At 36.2% G+C, this 15,711-nt stretch overlaps 2 protein-coding genes across 2 annotated transcripts; both read left to right on the top strand.

Moving 5' to 3' along the window:
* The first annotated feature begins 10,448 nt into the window (after nt 1-10,448).
* LOC131630123 (transmembrane emp24 domain-containing protein p24delta3-like) lies at nt 10,449-12,416 on the top strand. Its single transcript, XM_058900914.1, has 4 exons — nt 10,449-10,782; nt 11,554-11,760; nt 11,870-11,946; nt 12,053-12,416. The coding sequence occupies exons 1-4, from the start codon at nt 10,552-10,554 to the stop codon at nt 12,195-12,197; spliced, it is 660 nt and encodes a 219-aa protein (XP_058756897.1). The 5' UTR covers nt 10,449-10,551; the 3' UTR covers nt 12,198-12,416.
* A 347-nt stretch (nt 12,417-12,763) lies between these two features.
* LOC131630124 (uncharacterized) lies at nt 12,764-14,630 on the top strand. The gene is made up of 3 exons (XM_058900915.1): nt 12,764-13,063; nt 13,151-13,240; nt 14,327-14,630. Exons 1-3 carry the CDS (start codon nt 12,818-12,820, stop codon nt 14,405-14,407), a joined length of 417 nt encoding a protein of 138 aa, XP_058756898.1. The 5' UTR covers nt 12,764-12,817; the 3' UTR covers nt 14,408-14,630.
* Nucleotides 14,631-15,711: the final 1,081 nt, after the last annotated feature.

The raw sequence follows: 15,711 nt of genomic DNA, 5'->3' as shown, positions 1-15,711 counted from the left end.
CCCTGGAGATCAACATGGCGTCTCGAACCAGAACCGGAGTATCGTAGAAGAAACGGGCATGTCATATTTGAAGGATAGAAAAACACTTAGAAAGGGGGGGGGGGATTGAATAAGTGTGACTTTAAATCTTGGACGATAAAAATAAATTGCACAATTATTTTTATCCTGGTTCGCTGTTAACGAAGCTACTCCACTCCACCCCCGCAGAGATGATTTACCTCAACTGAGGATTTAATCCACTAATCGCACGGATTACAATGGTTTTCCACTTAGTCCGCAACTAAGTCTTCCAGAGTCTTCTGATCACACACTGATCACTCCAGGAACAACTGCTTAGTTCACTCCTAAGACTTTCTCTAGAGTCTACTGATCAACCTGATCACTCTAGTTACAAACTGCTCAGCCAACTGCCAAGACTTCCTAGAGTATACTGATCAACACGATCACTCTAGTTCCTTACAACTTAATGTAATTCTAAGAGTATTACAAATGCTTCTTAAAAGCGATAATCACAACTGTGATATTTCTCTTACAGTTTAAGCTTAATCTCACTAAAATATTACAACAGCAATGTAGTGAGTTGATGAAGATTCTGAGCTTTGATTGAACATCGTTTCAGCAAGTTAATTTGAATTGTCTTTGTTCAGGATCGTTAACCTTGCTTCTCATCAGAACTTCATATTTATAGGCTTTGAGAAGATGACCGTTGAGTGCATTTAATGCTTTGCGTGTTCCGTACAGCAATGCATTTAATGTTATACGCTTTTGTCAACTACCTCGAGCCTTGTTCACGCTGTGTCTACTGACGTTGCCTTTAGTAGCTATAACGTTCCTTTTGTCAGTCAGCATAGTCTGCCACGTGTACTTCCTTCTGATCTGATGTTTGTGAATACGACGTTTGAATATCATCAGAGTCAAACAGCTTGGTGCATAGCATCTTCTGATCTTCTGACCTTGAAGTGCTTCTGAGCGTGATACCATCTTCTGATCTTCAGTGCTTCTGATCTCATGTTCTTCTGATGCTTCCATAGACCCATGTTCTGATTCTGCTTCGACCATCTTCTGATGTCTTGCCAGACCATGTTCTGATGTTGCATGCTGAACCATTTGAGACACAACTTCTGAGCGCTGAATTATGCGTACTCTTTATATATTTCCTGAAAGGGAAATTGCATTGGATTAGAGTACCATATTATCTTAAGCAAAATTCATATTATTGTTATCATCAAAACTAAGATAATTGATAAGAACAAATCTTGTTCTAACAATCTCCCCCTTTTTGATGATGACAAAAACATATATAAATGATATGAATTTGCGATCAGAAAGAGTAGACGGCAAAAGACAAATTACACAGCTATAGCATAAGCATATGAATATGTCTCCCCCTGAGATTAACAATCTCCCCCTGAGATAAATAATCTCCCCCTGAAATAAATACTCGAAGAACTTTGATAAAAGACTTCCCTGATTATTTCGGTAGAGACGATCATATAAGCTTCCGCCTTCAGAGAATTCATAGCTTCTGACTTCTGCTTCCATTGAACAGCTTCAGAACTTGAATTTCTTTAGATCCTTAGAACACTCACAGCTTCTGATTCCTGCTTCCATCGTGGACAGCTTCAGAACTTGAATTTCTTTGATCTTCAGAACATTCACAGCTTCTGACTTCTGCTTCCATTCAGGACAGCTTTAGAACTTGAATTTCTTTGATCTTCAGAACATTCACAGCTTCTGATTTCTGCTTCCATTCAGGACAGCTTCAGAACTTGAGTTTTCTGGATCTTTTAGAACATTCACATCTTCTGATTTCTGCTTCCCTCGGATAGCTTCAGAACTTTGAATGTCTACCAATCATCACTTCATGCTAGATTTGTATCAGAACATTGTTGAATGTACCAGAGCATCATCAGAGCATCTCTACATCCTGAAATGTTACAGAACAAAAACTAAACGACAAAAGTCAGCATGAACGAGTTAGAACATAAAATGTATGTTTGAACACATTATATGAATCAGAGCCATATAGGCTGATATAATGTATCAGAGCAAATAATGTATCAGAGCCATAACATTATATGTATCAGAGCAAATAGAATTTTGTCAGAACAGGATAGACAATGATATTCAAATTCTATTATCAGTGCTTCTGATTCATTCTTCTTTCTTGCTTCTGATCTCTGAAGCTTGACAGCACTCAGCTTGCTTCAGTTTCCAAGAGCTTATTCCTTTTACAGAATAACGCTTCTTATGGTTTTGCTTCTAGTGTTTGCTTCTGAAGATTCACTTCACTTCTGTGTACCTGCACAACACTTAAACCATATAGAACTTGCAGTTCTTGTTAGTGAATGTGTGGGAGCCTTTACCCAGCAACTGATAGATTTAATCAAATCATTTATCATTTATCTTCTCCCCCTTTTTGTCATAACATCAAAAAGAATATTAAAAAAGATTCAGATGTATAAAACGACAAAAGAAAACATTTACTGGAATGTAAAACACAAAGAAACTTTTCATTGATAATCAAAAGATATTACAAAAGGTTCCTATGTTTAACAAGATGAGAAACATTCCTAGCAAATACAAAGTAGAATTTCCAAAGAGGAAATGACTACAAAAATTAAAAAATACAACATTCGGTCAAGAAACTCAACATAGAAGTTGAGCATATCTTCCCACAACTCAAGAAAGTCTTCTGTCTTTGGATGAAAGTTGATAACAACATCAAAGAAGGATCTGACTTGAGAGGTATTAGAAGAGCCATCCCGAGATGCACAGAGATCTGTCGCCTTTGAGTCATGGAGCTTCAACAGACTTAGGGTGAACGCTAGGTTTTGAGAGAAGAAATGAAAAACGAGAGAGAGAGAGAGAGAGAGAAAAAAACTTTAAGAGGAAAACAAAGAGATAGGAAACCAAAAACCATTTTGAAGAGTATTTAAAAGAAAATAAAATGAAACGAATGATGACTAGCATTTAATGTTACGTGACGTGAGGAGAGATAATAAAGACAAATGAGGTGACTAGCACAGTTACCTATGGTCGGCGTCCCTTCAACTGCACGCGCGCTTATCCATGAATAGTAACGACAGGTTTACCATCCCGAGATAAAACGTAACAGCTGTTTTGCTTTAAAAGAGGTTCTGAATCAACTTAGACAATGAAACGTTAGTAATAACCGAATCATAATTTCTAAAAGAATTCAATCAGAACTTCTGATTAAAAAAAAATGTTCCACATTCATTTCAGAAGATACTCATACATGAGAACTTCTCATCTTCTCATTCTGGGCATAAATCCATACTGATGTTCTTCAGAATGAACTTAAACCTATCTTCAGCTAGGGGTTTTGTAAAGATATCAGCCCATTGATGGTCTGTATCAACAAAGTTTAAAGATATAACACCCTTCTGAACATAGTCCCTTATGAAATGATGTTTTATCTCAATATGTTTAGCTTTTGAATGAAGAATAGGATTCTTAGATAAACATATAGCAGAAGTATTATCACAGAATATAGGAATGTTACTCTCAAATATCTGATAATCTTCTAACTGACTCTTCATCCAGAGCATCTGTGTACTACAACCAGCAGCTGCGACATATTCTGCTTCTGTGGTTGATAGAGCAATGGTTGCTTGCTTCTTGCTGTACCAGGAGATTAAGTGACTTCCAAGAAATTGGCAACTTCCTGAAGTACTTTTTCTTTCAATTCTGTCTCCAGCATAATCAGCATCGCAGAATCCTACTAAGTTGTATTCTTTAGATTTTCTGTAAACTAAACCAACATTAGTAGTACCTTTCAGATACCTTAGAATTCTCTTAACAGCAGTTAAATGAGATTCTCTAGGATCTGATTGGAATCTAGCACACAAACAAACACTGAACAGAATGTCAGGTCTAGAAGCAGTCAGATATAGAAGAGATCCAATCATACCTCTGTATAACTTCTGATCTACCTTCTTACTTACCTCATCCTTACCTAGGATGCATGTTGGATGCATAGGAGTTTTGGCTTCTTTGCAGTCCAGAAGATTAAACTTCTTCAGAAGTTCCTTCACATACTTGGTTTGGTGAACATACGTTCCTTCTGATGTTTGATTTATTTGTATTCCAAGGAAGTACTTGAGTTCTCCCATCATGCTCATTTCAAACTCAGCCTGCATAGACTTAGCAAACTCCTTTCCAAGTGTAGCATTAGATGTTCCAAAAATAATATCATCTACATATATTTGACAAATTAAGATATCCTTTTTAAAGGTTTTACAAAAGAGAGTAGTGTCCACTTTTCCTCTAGTGAAACCATTATCCAGAAGGAAAGAACTTAAGCGTTCATACCAAGCTCTGGGAGCCTGTTTCAATCCATACAATGATTTCTTAAGTTTAAAAACATGATTAGGAGACATAGAGTCTTCAAAACCAGGAGGTTGATGGACATAAACTTCTTCATCTATATAACCATTTAAGAAGGCACTCTTAACATCCATCTGATAGAGAGTGATGTTATGTTGAGTGGCAAAAGAAATTAATAAGCGAATAGATTCTAACCTGGCCACTGGTGCAAAGGTTTCTGTATAATCAATCCCTTCTTGCTGACTATAACCCTGAGCCACCAGTCTGGCTTTGTTCCTTACCACTTCACCTTTCTCACTGAGCTTGTTTCTGAAGACCCATTTTGTACCAATTATATTGAATCCATCTGGTCTAGGAACAAGATCCCAAACATCATTCCTTGTAAACTGATTCAGTTCTTCTTGCATAGCAATTATCCAGTCTGGATCTTCTAGAGCATGATCAACAGAAGTTGGCTCGATCAAAGATACAAGACCTAATTGACAGTCTGCATTGTTCTTAAGGAATGCTCTTGTTCTGATTGGATCATCCTTCTTTCCAAGAATGACATCTTCTGAATGACCGGAGATGAGTCTGGATGATCTTCTGACAAATGGTTCTTCAGAAATGCTTAGATCCTCCAGAGAAGCTGATACTTGATCTTCCGATTCTTTGCTTCTGAGAGGTTCTGCTTCTGATGCGTTGCTTCTTGGCTCAACAACTTCTGATATGTCAATATCACAATCTGCAAAATTATCAAACTGCTTTGGTTTTTCAGAACCAAGCTTATCATCAAACCTGATATTGATTGATTCTTCTACAACCAATGTTTCAGTATTGTATACTCTGTAGCCTTTTGAGCGTTCAGAATATCCAAGAAGAAAACATTTTTGTGCTTTGGAATCAAACTTACCAAGATGATCTTTAGTGTTCAGAATAAAGCATACACATCCAAAAGGATGGAAATATGAAATGTTGGGCTTTCTATTCTTCCACAATTCATAGGGAGTCTTATTTAGAATAGGTCTGATAGAGATTCTATTCTGAATATAGCATGCAGTGTTTATTGCTTCTGCCCAGAAATGCTTAGCCATATTGGTTTCATTGATCATGGTTCTGGCCATTTCTTGAAGAGTCCTATTCTTTCGTTCTACAACTCCATTTTGCTGTGGAGTTCTAGGACAAGAGAAATCATGGGCAATACCATTTTCTTTGAAGAATTCTTCAAAGGATTTGTTCTCAAATTCACCACCATGATCACTTCTGACCTTTATGATTTTACACTCTTTTTCAGATTGAATCTGAATGCAGAAATCAAAGAACACTGAATGAGTCTCATCCTTGTGTTTCAAGAATTTTACCCATGTCCAGCAGCTATAATCATCTACGATGACTAATCCATATTTCTTTCCTCTGACAGATGCTGTTTTGACTGGTCCAAACAGATCAATGTGCAAGAGTTCTAATGGCCTTGAGGTAGAAACAACATTCTTAGACTTGAATGCAGGTTTGGAGAACTTGCCCTTCTGACATGCTTCACAAAGAGCATCTGATTGGAATTTCAGATTAGGGAGTCCTCTGACCAGATTCAGTTTGTTAATCTGAGAAATCTTTCTCAAACTAGCATGACCTAATCTCCTGTGCCAGACCCACTGCTCTTCAGAAACAGACATAAGACAAGTCACCTTCTGACTCATAAGATCTTGCAGATCTGTCTTATAAATGTTGTTCTTCCTCTTGCCTGTAAATAGGATTGAGCCATCCTTCTGATTTACAGCCTTGCAAGACTCTTGATTAAAGATTATATCATAACCATTGTCACTCAATTGACTGATAGATAAGAGGTTATGAGTTAATCCTTCTACAAGAAGTACATTAGAGATGGAAGGAGAGTTACCAGACTTTATAGTTCCAGAGCCAATTATCTTGCCCTTCTGATCTCCTCCGAACTTGACTTCTCCTCCAGACTTAAGCACCAGGTCTTGGAACATAGACCTTCTTCCTGTCATGTGTCGCGAGCATCCAGAGTCCAGGTACCATGACATGTTGTGCTTTGTCCTTCTTGCAGCCAAGGATATCTGCAATAGGAATAATCTTATCCTTAGGTACCCACATTTTCTTGGGTCCTTTCTTGTTAGATTTTCTCAAGTTCTGTTTGAACTTGGATTTAGCATTGTAAGCAATAGGAGGAACAACATGATAATTCTTAATGTGAGTTTCATGATATTTCCTAGGTTGTGTCACATGCTTCTTAGTGTGTGTAATGTGAAAACTTTGTGCATGTGAAGTGTGCCTAATATCATGTGAGTGGCCATACTTGAACTGATCATACAATGGCTTGTATGTGATTTTCATCTCATCAACAGGTTCAAGTTTGTATGGGATTTCACCCTCAAAACCAATGCCGACTCTTTTGTTTCCAGACACAGCATATATCATAGAAGCTAGCTGACTTCTGCCAATACTTCTAGATAAGAACTTCCTGAAACTTAAATCATATTCTTTCAGAATATGGTTTAGACTAGGAGTGGATTTTTCTGAATTAGAAGGAGATCCAACATTATTGGATAATTTTAAAAGTTTTTCTTTTAATTCAGAATTCTCCAACTCAAGCTTCTTTGTTTCAAATTCAAATTGCTTTTTCAGCTTTTTGTATTTGAGACTGATCTGAGACTTGAGTTCCAGAAGTTCAGTTAGACCGGAAACTAACTCATCTCTAGTAAGTTCAGAAAATACCTCTTCAGAATCTGATTCTGATGTAGATTCTGATCCGTCATCTTCTGTCGCCATCAGCGCACAGTTGACCTGCTCATCTTCTGAATCATCTTCTGACTCATCCCAGGTTGCCATAAGACCTTTCTTCTTATGAAACTTTTTCTTGGGACTTTCCTTCTGAAGATTTGGACATTCATTCTTGTAGTGTCCAGGCTCATTGCATTCATAGCACATGACCTTCTTCTTGTCAAATCTTCTTTCATCAGAAGATTCTCCACGTTCAAATTTCCTTGAACTTCTGAAGCCTCTGAACTTCCTTTGCTTGGTCTTCCAGAGTTGGTTTAGCCTTCTGGAAATCATGGACAGTTCATCTTCTTCTTCAGATTGTGATTCTTCAGGATCTTCTTCTTTGGCCTGAAAAGCGTTAGTGCATTTCTTGATATTTGATTTTAATGCAATAGACTTACCTTTCTTTTGAGGCTCATTTGCATCCAGCTCAATCTCATGGCTTCTCAAGGCACTGATCAGCTCTTCCAGAGAAACTTCATTCAGATTCTTTGCAATCTTGAATGCAGTCACCATCGGACCCCATCTTCTGGGTAAGCTTCTGATGATCTTCTTTACATGATCAGCCTTGGTGTATCCTTTGTCAAGAACTCTCAATCCAGCAGTCAGAGTTTGAAATCTCGAAAACATCTTTTCAATGTCTTCATCATCCTCCATCTTGAAGGCTTCATACTTCTGGATTAAGGCTAGAGCTTTAGTCTCCTTGACTTGAGCATTTCCTTCATGAGTCATTTTCAAGGACTCATATATGTCATAGGCCGTTTCCCTGTTAGATATCTTCTCATACTCAGCATGAGAGATAGCATTCAGCAAAACAGTTCTGCATTTATGATGATTCCTGAAAAGCTTCTTTTGATCATCATTCATTTCTTGCCTTGACAGCTTTGCGCCACTGGCATTTACTGGATGTTTGTAACCATCCATCAGAAGATCCCATAGATCACCATCTAGACCCAGAAAGTAACTTTCCAGTTTATCTTTCCAGTATTCAAAGTTTTCACCATCAAATACCGGCGGTCTAGTATACCCATTGTTACCGTTGTATTGCTCAGCAGAGCCAGATGTAGATGTAGTCTTTTCACTTTCATCAACCATCTTTTAAATGAAGCGTTTTTCTCTTCCTGAATCTTTTCTAAACACGGTTAAGTGCTTGCACCTTAGAACCGGCGCTCTGATGCCAATTGAAGGATAGAAAAACACTTAGAAAGGGGGGGGATTGAATAAGTGTGACTTTAAATCTTGGACGATAAAAATAAATTGCACAATTATTTTTATCCTGGTTCGCTGTTAACGAAGCTACTCCAGTCCACCCCCGCAGAGATGATTTACCTCAACTGAGGATTTAATCCACTAATCGCACGGATTACAATGGTTTTCCACTTAGTCCGCAACTAAGTCTTCCAGAGTCTTCTGATCACACACTGATCACTCCAGGAACAACTGCTTAGTTCACTCCTAAGACTTTCTCTAGAGTCTACTGATCAACCTGATCACTCTAGTTACAAACTGCTCAGCCAACTGCCAAGACTTCCTAGAGTATACTGATCAACACGATCACTCTAGTTCCTTACAACTTAATGTAATTCTAAGAGTATTACAAATGCTTCTTAAAAGCGATAATCACAACTGTGATATTTCTCTTACAGTTTAAGCTTAATCTCACTAAAATATTACAACAGCAATGTAGTGAGTTGATGAAGATTCTGAGCTTTGATTGAACAGCGTTTCAGCAAGTTAATTTGAATTGTCTTTGTTCAGGATCGTTAACCTTGCTTCTCATCAGAACTTCATATTTATAGGCTTTGAGAAGATGACCGTTGAGTGCATTTAATGCTTTGCGTGTTCCGTACAGCAATGCATTTAATGTTATACGCTTTTGTCAACTACCTCGAGCCTTGTTCACGCTGTGTCTACTGACGTTGCCTTTAGTAGCTATAACGTTCCTTTTGTCAGTCAGCGTAGTCTGCCACGTGTACTTCCTTCTGATCTGATGTTTGTGAATACGACGTTTGAATATCATCAGAGTCAAACAGCTTGGTGCATAGCATCTTCTGATCTTCTGACCTTGAAGTGCTTCTGAGCGTGATACCATCTTCTGATCTTCAGTGCTTCTGATCTCATGTTCTTCTGATGCTTCCATAGACCCATGTTCTGATTCTGCTTCGACCATCTTCTGATGTCTTGCCAGACCATGTTCTGATGTTGCATGCTGAACCATTTGAGACACAACTTCTGAGCGCTGAATTATGCGTACTCTTTATATATTTCCTGAAAGGGAAATTGCATTGGATTAGAGTACCATATTATCTTAAGCAAAATTCATATTATTGTTATCATCAAAACTAAGATAATTGATAAGAACAAATCTTGTTCTAACAATATTCTCTCCAGTCAAACCTCTCATGCCGATTATGTTTTGGAATATCTCTTCCATCGAGCAACTCAAGAGGACTCTCATGCCCTTTTTAGAGGGGGAGTACGAATCCGGCAAACAAATCAGAAGCATCAAGAGGCTTAGAACAAGGGTTGCTGCCGTGACCGGAGAAACATAACAGTTCTGGGATAAGGTGGAATACGACATTGATTGCATTCAAATGATGCATGGACCAAATGACATTGTTTTAACCGTTGTAATTTCTTAGATGTTTTAGTTTTCTTATTTTATGTTAATGACTTTCAATGTACCTTTTAATTAATGAATGTTTTCTATCAATATCCTTTTTTCCGTGACAACAACCTGATTAAGTTCATGGAGTGAATGTTCCAAAATTTCATTTTAATCGGCGGTTTCACTGCAGAGAAAAACACATGACCATCTCTCTTAAAAACCGGCAAGTCAGCCATGGCAGCAAAAATGGAAGAAAATATGAGAAACGACTAAGAAAATGTGTGGAAAAATACCCTAACACATAGAAGCCACCCCATATGGCTCTTATGTACACAATTTGTACATAGGCGCCACTCACACAAAACTCTAATTTCCCCTAACACTATGGCGCCACCTGGGGTGGCGCATATGAACAAAATTTATAACTTTGGCGCCATGGGAGATGGCTCCTATGTGTAGGGCACCTCCCAAACCTGCTTACCCTCGTAATTTCTCCAAAAACCTGGTTTTTTGGATAATTTTTTTTTCTAAAGTTGGTTATTTGCATTTTCTATGATTTTTGGTGATAATATAATAACATTAATGATTTAAATTAAAATCATTTTAAAATTAAATAAAAGCTAATTAAACAATTTTTTTTCAAAATAATTTTGATTTTAGATTTAACTTAAACTAAAAAAACAAAATCTTGGCGATAAAAACTAGACTATGTAATAATAAAAAAAAAACTAGACGACTATTTTTCTTTGGTTTCCTTTTCTCTGTTAGATCCGAACCTCTTTGTTTCGGAGTATCTTATCTTATCCCACGGTCAACAAACGTGTCTTTCGGAAATGGCAAAAAGCTTCAACCCAAGTTCTCGAACCCAAACCGCTCTGGTTTTGCTGTTATGCTTCGTCTCTCTTTTTAGCCTCCCTCAAACTAAGGCCCTTTGGTTAAATCTCCCAAGTTCGGGAACTAAGTGTGTGTCGCAGGAAATCCAAACACACGTCGTCGTTTTAGCTGATTACTATGTTGTTGCTGAGAATATCAAGGGTCATCCCCTTCCTACTATTTCTGCCAAGGTATGTACATCCTTTTCTTTTTTTGTTTGAACTTAATACTTAATGCTTTATTTGGTCAATGTATGCTCTTAATTAGTTTTATTTATATAAATTAATTGCCAGCTTCTATTTATGGAAAGTTGAGTTCTTTTATGTTTGAATTTTAAGCTTAAGATTATAAATTTGATAATGAGGATAAAATCTAGGACCAAATTGGCATCTGTGTTGAATTTTCTAACTCTAATTTGTTGCTCCTTCCACATGTCTTGTTGTTTTTAGCAAATTTAGGACCAAATTCTTCTTGCTCTTGAAACTTAATGGTGTAAAATTAGGATATAAACTTAATGGTTCATAGTCCCTCAAGGCATGTAAATGGTCCAAGTAGTTAAAGGTGAAACCCTATCAGTCCAGAATTCCTTAAGTGCCAGCTCTCCAAGGTGTGAAGTGATTAGGTATAAAAAGATGATGGTAGAAAGTCCCTCAAGCATGAGGCATGTAAATGCGGAGTGATTAAGTCGAAAGACATGGCAGTTCAATGGTAAATGGTGGTCCTTTTTACGGTAAGACTTTGTTTGGGAGTTTGGAGGGGAGGGGAATGGAAGCTTCCGAAAACAAATTTTTAGAAAAATATTTGACATTTTTTGAAAGAATGATTTTGTAAAAATAGTTGAGATTTACAAGTTGGTTTTGTAAATTGAGTTATACCCGACTAAAATCGTGTTTCAATACAATTTTATCCGAGGTAATGAATTAACCCAGTTGTTCTAATACATGCCTGCCCTTTTATCTCAGGTAACATCTCCATATGGAAATAATCTTCACAACAATGAAAATGTCACCCAAGGTCAGTTTGCATTTACAACTACTGAGAGTGGTAACTACGTTGCATGCTTTTGGATGAGTACTAAAAGTCTAACTGGTTCCTCAATCAGCCTTGATTGGAAAACTGGAATCTCTGCCAAAGATTGGGACTCTGTTGCAAAACAAGAAAAAATTGAGGTAATAAATAAATTTCACTCATTCTCTTTATCATTGCCTTTGTAATATCTATACGGGATTTGTTTATATAAAAGTGTTTAATGAGAATCGTTTTGGACAATGGCGCAAGGGAGTTGAACTTGAGCTAAGCAAACTTGATGGAGCAGTGAAAGCCATTCATCAAAATCTGATATATTTGAAGAATAGGTAAAATCTCTTGTGTTCATTATGATATTGATTTCGCTTATATATGTGTTGTGTCAGCGATGAGATTGTTCATGTTCACTTTCTTTTTTCGTGGACATTGGTATAGGGAATCGGAGATGAGGGAAGTTAGTGAAGCAACTAATGGTAGAGTTGCTTGGCTGAGTATAATGTCTCTTGGCGTATGTGTTTCGGTTTCGGTGTTGCAACTATGGTATCTGAGACGCTACTTTCAGAAAAAGAAGATTATCTAGATTTTACTTGTAACAAACTTTTGTCAAAACCAAATTATTTTCTTTATGTTTTGGAGAATCTGTGATGTATTGTAGAGTTAATATTTTGTGGATTTTATTTTTCTGTATCATTGGAGGTTAGTAGTACAAGGGGTATAGCGGGAGTTACATATATACTGAATTTTTGAAGCCAAACTATTGATTATTGAAGTGAACCATATTGCACAAATAATTTTAAAACCGAACCATATGACAATGATTTTATTAAAGTTCATGTAACCGGTCTTAATTTTTATATACAAGATACACTAAATTTTCATATACAATTTTTGTATATTGTGTTAAGACAAGAAAAACCTTTAGGATATATTTAAAATATTATAACAATAAAATGTAATTTTATTCCAGTCCATTCCATTTTAAAATGTCCGAACTTAGCTCATAGATAGCAAATGTTATTTACCATCTTACTATTTTAAAATTAAAATATGGAGGTGTCAATAGCATATGCCAAAATAACTATTTGGGCTTGAGAAATGAGCTTTTCCAGGCCCACTGAAGTGATTTTGGGTTGAAATTTTTTAAATTTTTAATCAACGAATTCAGACGTGGTACGATTAGTGTTCCTGAGACAGAGAAGAATGGCGACGGTGGCACGCGCGGTGGCAGTCTTAGCCATAGCAAGACCCTCGGCGTTGTTACCCGGCGGCGGAAAAACTCAAAGATTTCTAAAATTCAAACCTCTTTGTAGTTCATCTTCACCTTCTTCTAGAAAACTGGTCCTTTACTCAAAACCCGGTTGCTGTTTGTGCGATGGTCTCAAAGAGAAGCTCCAAGCTGCATTCTTGCTCTCCGGTCCTCATTCTCTTACCGACGTCGATTTACAGGCATCTCTCTGTTTCTCTCTCTATCTTGTAGTTTTTACGTGTGAGTTTGAATTTGAAGTTTTTGATTTGATTATGTGTTCTTATTAGATAAGAGATATAACAAGTAATCCGGAGTGGGAAAAAGCTTATCAGTATGAGATACCTGTGTTGGCTAAAGTGCTTTCGGATGGAACTGAGGTTTGTTGTTTCACTCACTACTTCATATTATTGTTTCTTCTGATGTTTTTTATTTATCTATTGCCCATTGATTTGGATCCATTTATATAAGCTTATATAAGTATTTGTGGTAATGTTTGGTAGCTTATGACATGTAAATAAGCTGTTTTGAGTATTGTCTAGAATCTAGAGTAAGCATTTTGTTTTCTGGAATCTAGAGTATGGTCTTTAAAATTGGCTTTGTAAACTGATCGGCGAAGACACCGACTATGCACAAGGCTAAGGCTCTGGAAATGCTACAAAGACGAAAGAAAAGGGTCAAACTTAGTGCTTGGTTAAGGACTACTGGAAATGCTTTGTTTTTTGTCAGAGGTTCAGAGCATGTTGAGAAATGGTTAATTTTGGCCTACATTTTGAGTTTTGAAACTGATTTGTTAATGCTGTTTTCAAATGTTGACTATGCCGCATGTGTAATAATAACTGGACTAAGTGAATCAGGCAAGGAAAGAAGACATGGAAACAATATGACTCTGAGCCTTCAATATTGGAAGAGTGTAACTAGGGGTTCCTTAGAATCCTTATAGATAAAACCCATATTTTATTTTGATTGAAATCGAATGAAACCTAGTCATTTGTGTCGTTCGTTCTGCAATCTGGATCGTATATCCATTGAACGGTTTTTTCTAACTTTTTATGTTGGATTGAATTGAGCTGAGGTTAATTAGGATGGCGTTTCAAAGTCGCTAGGTGCTCTAGCTGAACATATTGGTTGCTTGTTTGGTTCAGAACACACTTAGATTTTATGGTTCTTTTTATTTCATCGTGAGAAACATTATGGCTTAAGGATTACCCATAGGCACTGTCACCAGTGGGGAGAAACATTGCAGCTCGGTATGTTTTTTGCAGCTTGTGTGAGGTGTGTTACCTAATTTGCCTGATCTATGACCGTATTTATAATCCAGATGCAAGTTTATGATGCTCATATCGTATTGCTGGGATTTTCTTATAATATCAATGACCACCTGATAAGTGTTGAAAAATAAAAGACTCGAAATATTGAAGACAAAAAATATCAGTCTCTTATATTGACACTGTTCTGTTTTCCAGGAAACTTTACCACGTTTGTCTCCTCGTTTAGGAGTGGAGCTACTCCAGAAGAAGATAGCCGCGGCCCTGGGAGGACAATAAAGTATTTTCAGCTCAGGACTCCTGAGACATATGAAATGTTTGTTCTATACCTTAATCATTTAACACCATTTTTTTAATTATACTTGATTAAAGGGTTGGTTCCTTTATACTTAGAGAGGACAATGAACAAAAAAGTTATAGTACTTGATTAAGAATTCAAGTTGAGATTATGATCGTATGTAAACACATTATTAAGTTACTTAAAACTGGATAGTTTTTTTAATCAATTTTTATGAGTATTTTCGCTCCAGAATGAAACATTTTGGTTTATAACTATCAAGTGGTTTTTGACTACAATTTTCTCTACAAATCAACATGGGTCATTTCAACACACATCATTTTTGAAATGAGTGTGCATTTTGTTGGTGTAGATACTACTGCTTAATTATACTTCTCATTTGTGTTGTTCCATATCTAAGCAGTTCTAGAATCCCTCAATGTCCACTCTTAGGATTCTTATGTGTCATATTGACAGTTGTCTAGACAAATGTAGGATCCAAATTTATATGGAAATTGGAGGGATCTTGACAGTATGAAACCATATAGTTGAGTGATTCCGAAACTGTGTAGGTATAACTATGAAAATTTAAAAGAATTATTGGTAATATATATCACTGTATATGCTTTCCTTGTAGCAATTCTTATGAGTGATTTTAAAAATGGAATAAATATCTTAACAAGTATTTAATGTTAGTAGTTATTTGTGTAAAATCGTAAAGTAGAATATTGTTAATAATAATAAAAAAGAGTGGAATAATATGCCGGTGTTATCTTATTGTATAATTTGTGGTCTAGCCATAAAGTTTTGTATTGACTTGTATAATTATGAGATTTTTAAATACACATTTTTCACGTTCAAGATAGACTTTGATATCATGTTTAATTTCAGATTGAATTTATTTTAACCTTACAGAATTATCTTGCAAGGTGAATGACTTGTTCCACTAATAAATTTATTTTCAAGCCATATTTCATACGATTTGAGACGATCAATGAATCAAGTCTTGATATCTTCTTAAATTTTTGGTGATTATACATCCTATGGAAATTTTAAATTTTAAAATGTCATTTCTATTTTCGGATTCTAATCTCTAGATTCACACATTCTTTAACAAAATCACTTCATGAATGTTGCGTTTCATTTTTGTCACAAAATTAGTTCGGTTTGTAATCTACGTATCATACTTTCGGATTCCAATATTCAAATTTACCCTTTTGATAGTAAATTAGATAAAGTTTGAGATTTTTTTTTTTAAACTTGAGTGATTGAGATTTTTTCTATAAACTTGAATTACAAGTCATTT

Source organism: Vicia villosa, unplaced genomic scaffold (assembly GCF_029867415.1).
Source record: "Vicia villosa cultivar HV-30 ecotype Madison, WI unplaced genomic scaffold, Vvil1.0 ctg.000650F_1_1_1, whole genome shotgun sequence".
Lineage (NCBI taxonomy): Eukaryota > Viridiplantae > Streptophyta > Magnoliopsida > Fabales > Fabaceae > Vicia > Vicia villosa.
This window is presented reverse-complemented; position numbering and strand designations above follow the sequence as displayed.

Bases quoted from the DNA above. Each gene is read 5' to 3' on its own strand.
- LOC131630124 (XM_058900915.1), top strand. From the start codon at position 12,818: ATGGCGACGGTGGCACGCGCGGTGGCAGTCTTAGCCATAGCAAGACCC. The intron at 13,064-13,150 runs GCATCTCTCTGT...TGTTCTTATTAG, and splicing joins TTACCGACGTCGATTTACAG to ATAAGAGATATAACAAGTAA. The intron at 13,241-14,326 runs GTTTGTTGTTTC...TCTGTTTTCCAG, and splicing joins TGCTTTCGGATGGAACTGAG to GAAACTTTACCACGTTTGTC.
- LOC131630123 (XM_058900914.1), top strand. From the start codon at position 10,552: ATGGCAAAAAGCTTCAACCCAAGTTCTCGAACCCAAACCGCTCTGGTT. The intron at 10,783-11,553 runs GTATGTACATCC...CTTTTATCTCAG, and splicing joins TTCCTACTATTTCTGCCAAG to GTAACATCTCCATATGGAAA. The intron at 11,761-11,869 runs GTAATAAATAAA...CAATGGCGCAAG, and splicing joins CAAAACAAGAAAAAATTGAG to GGAGTTGAACTTGAGCTAAG.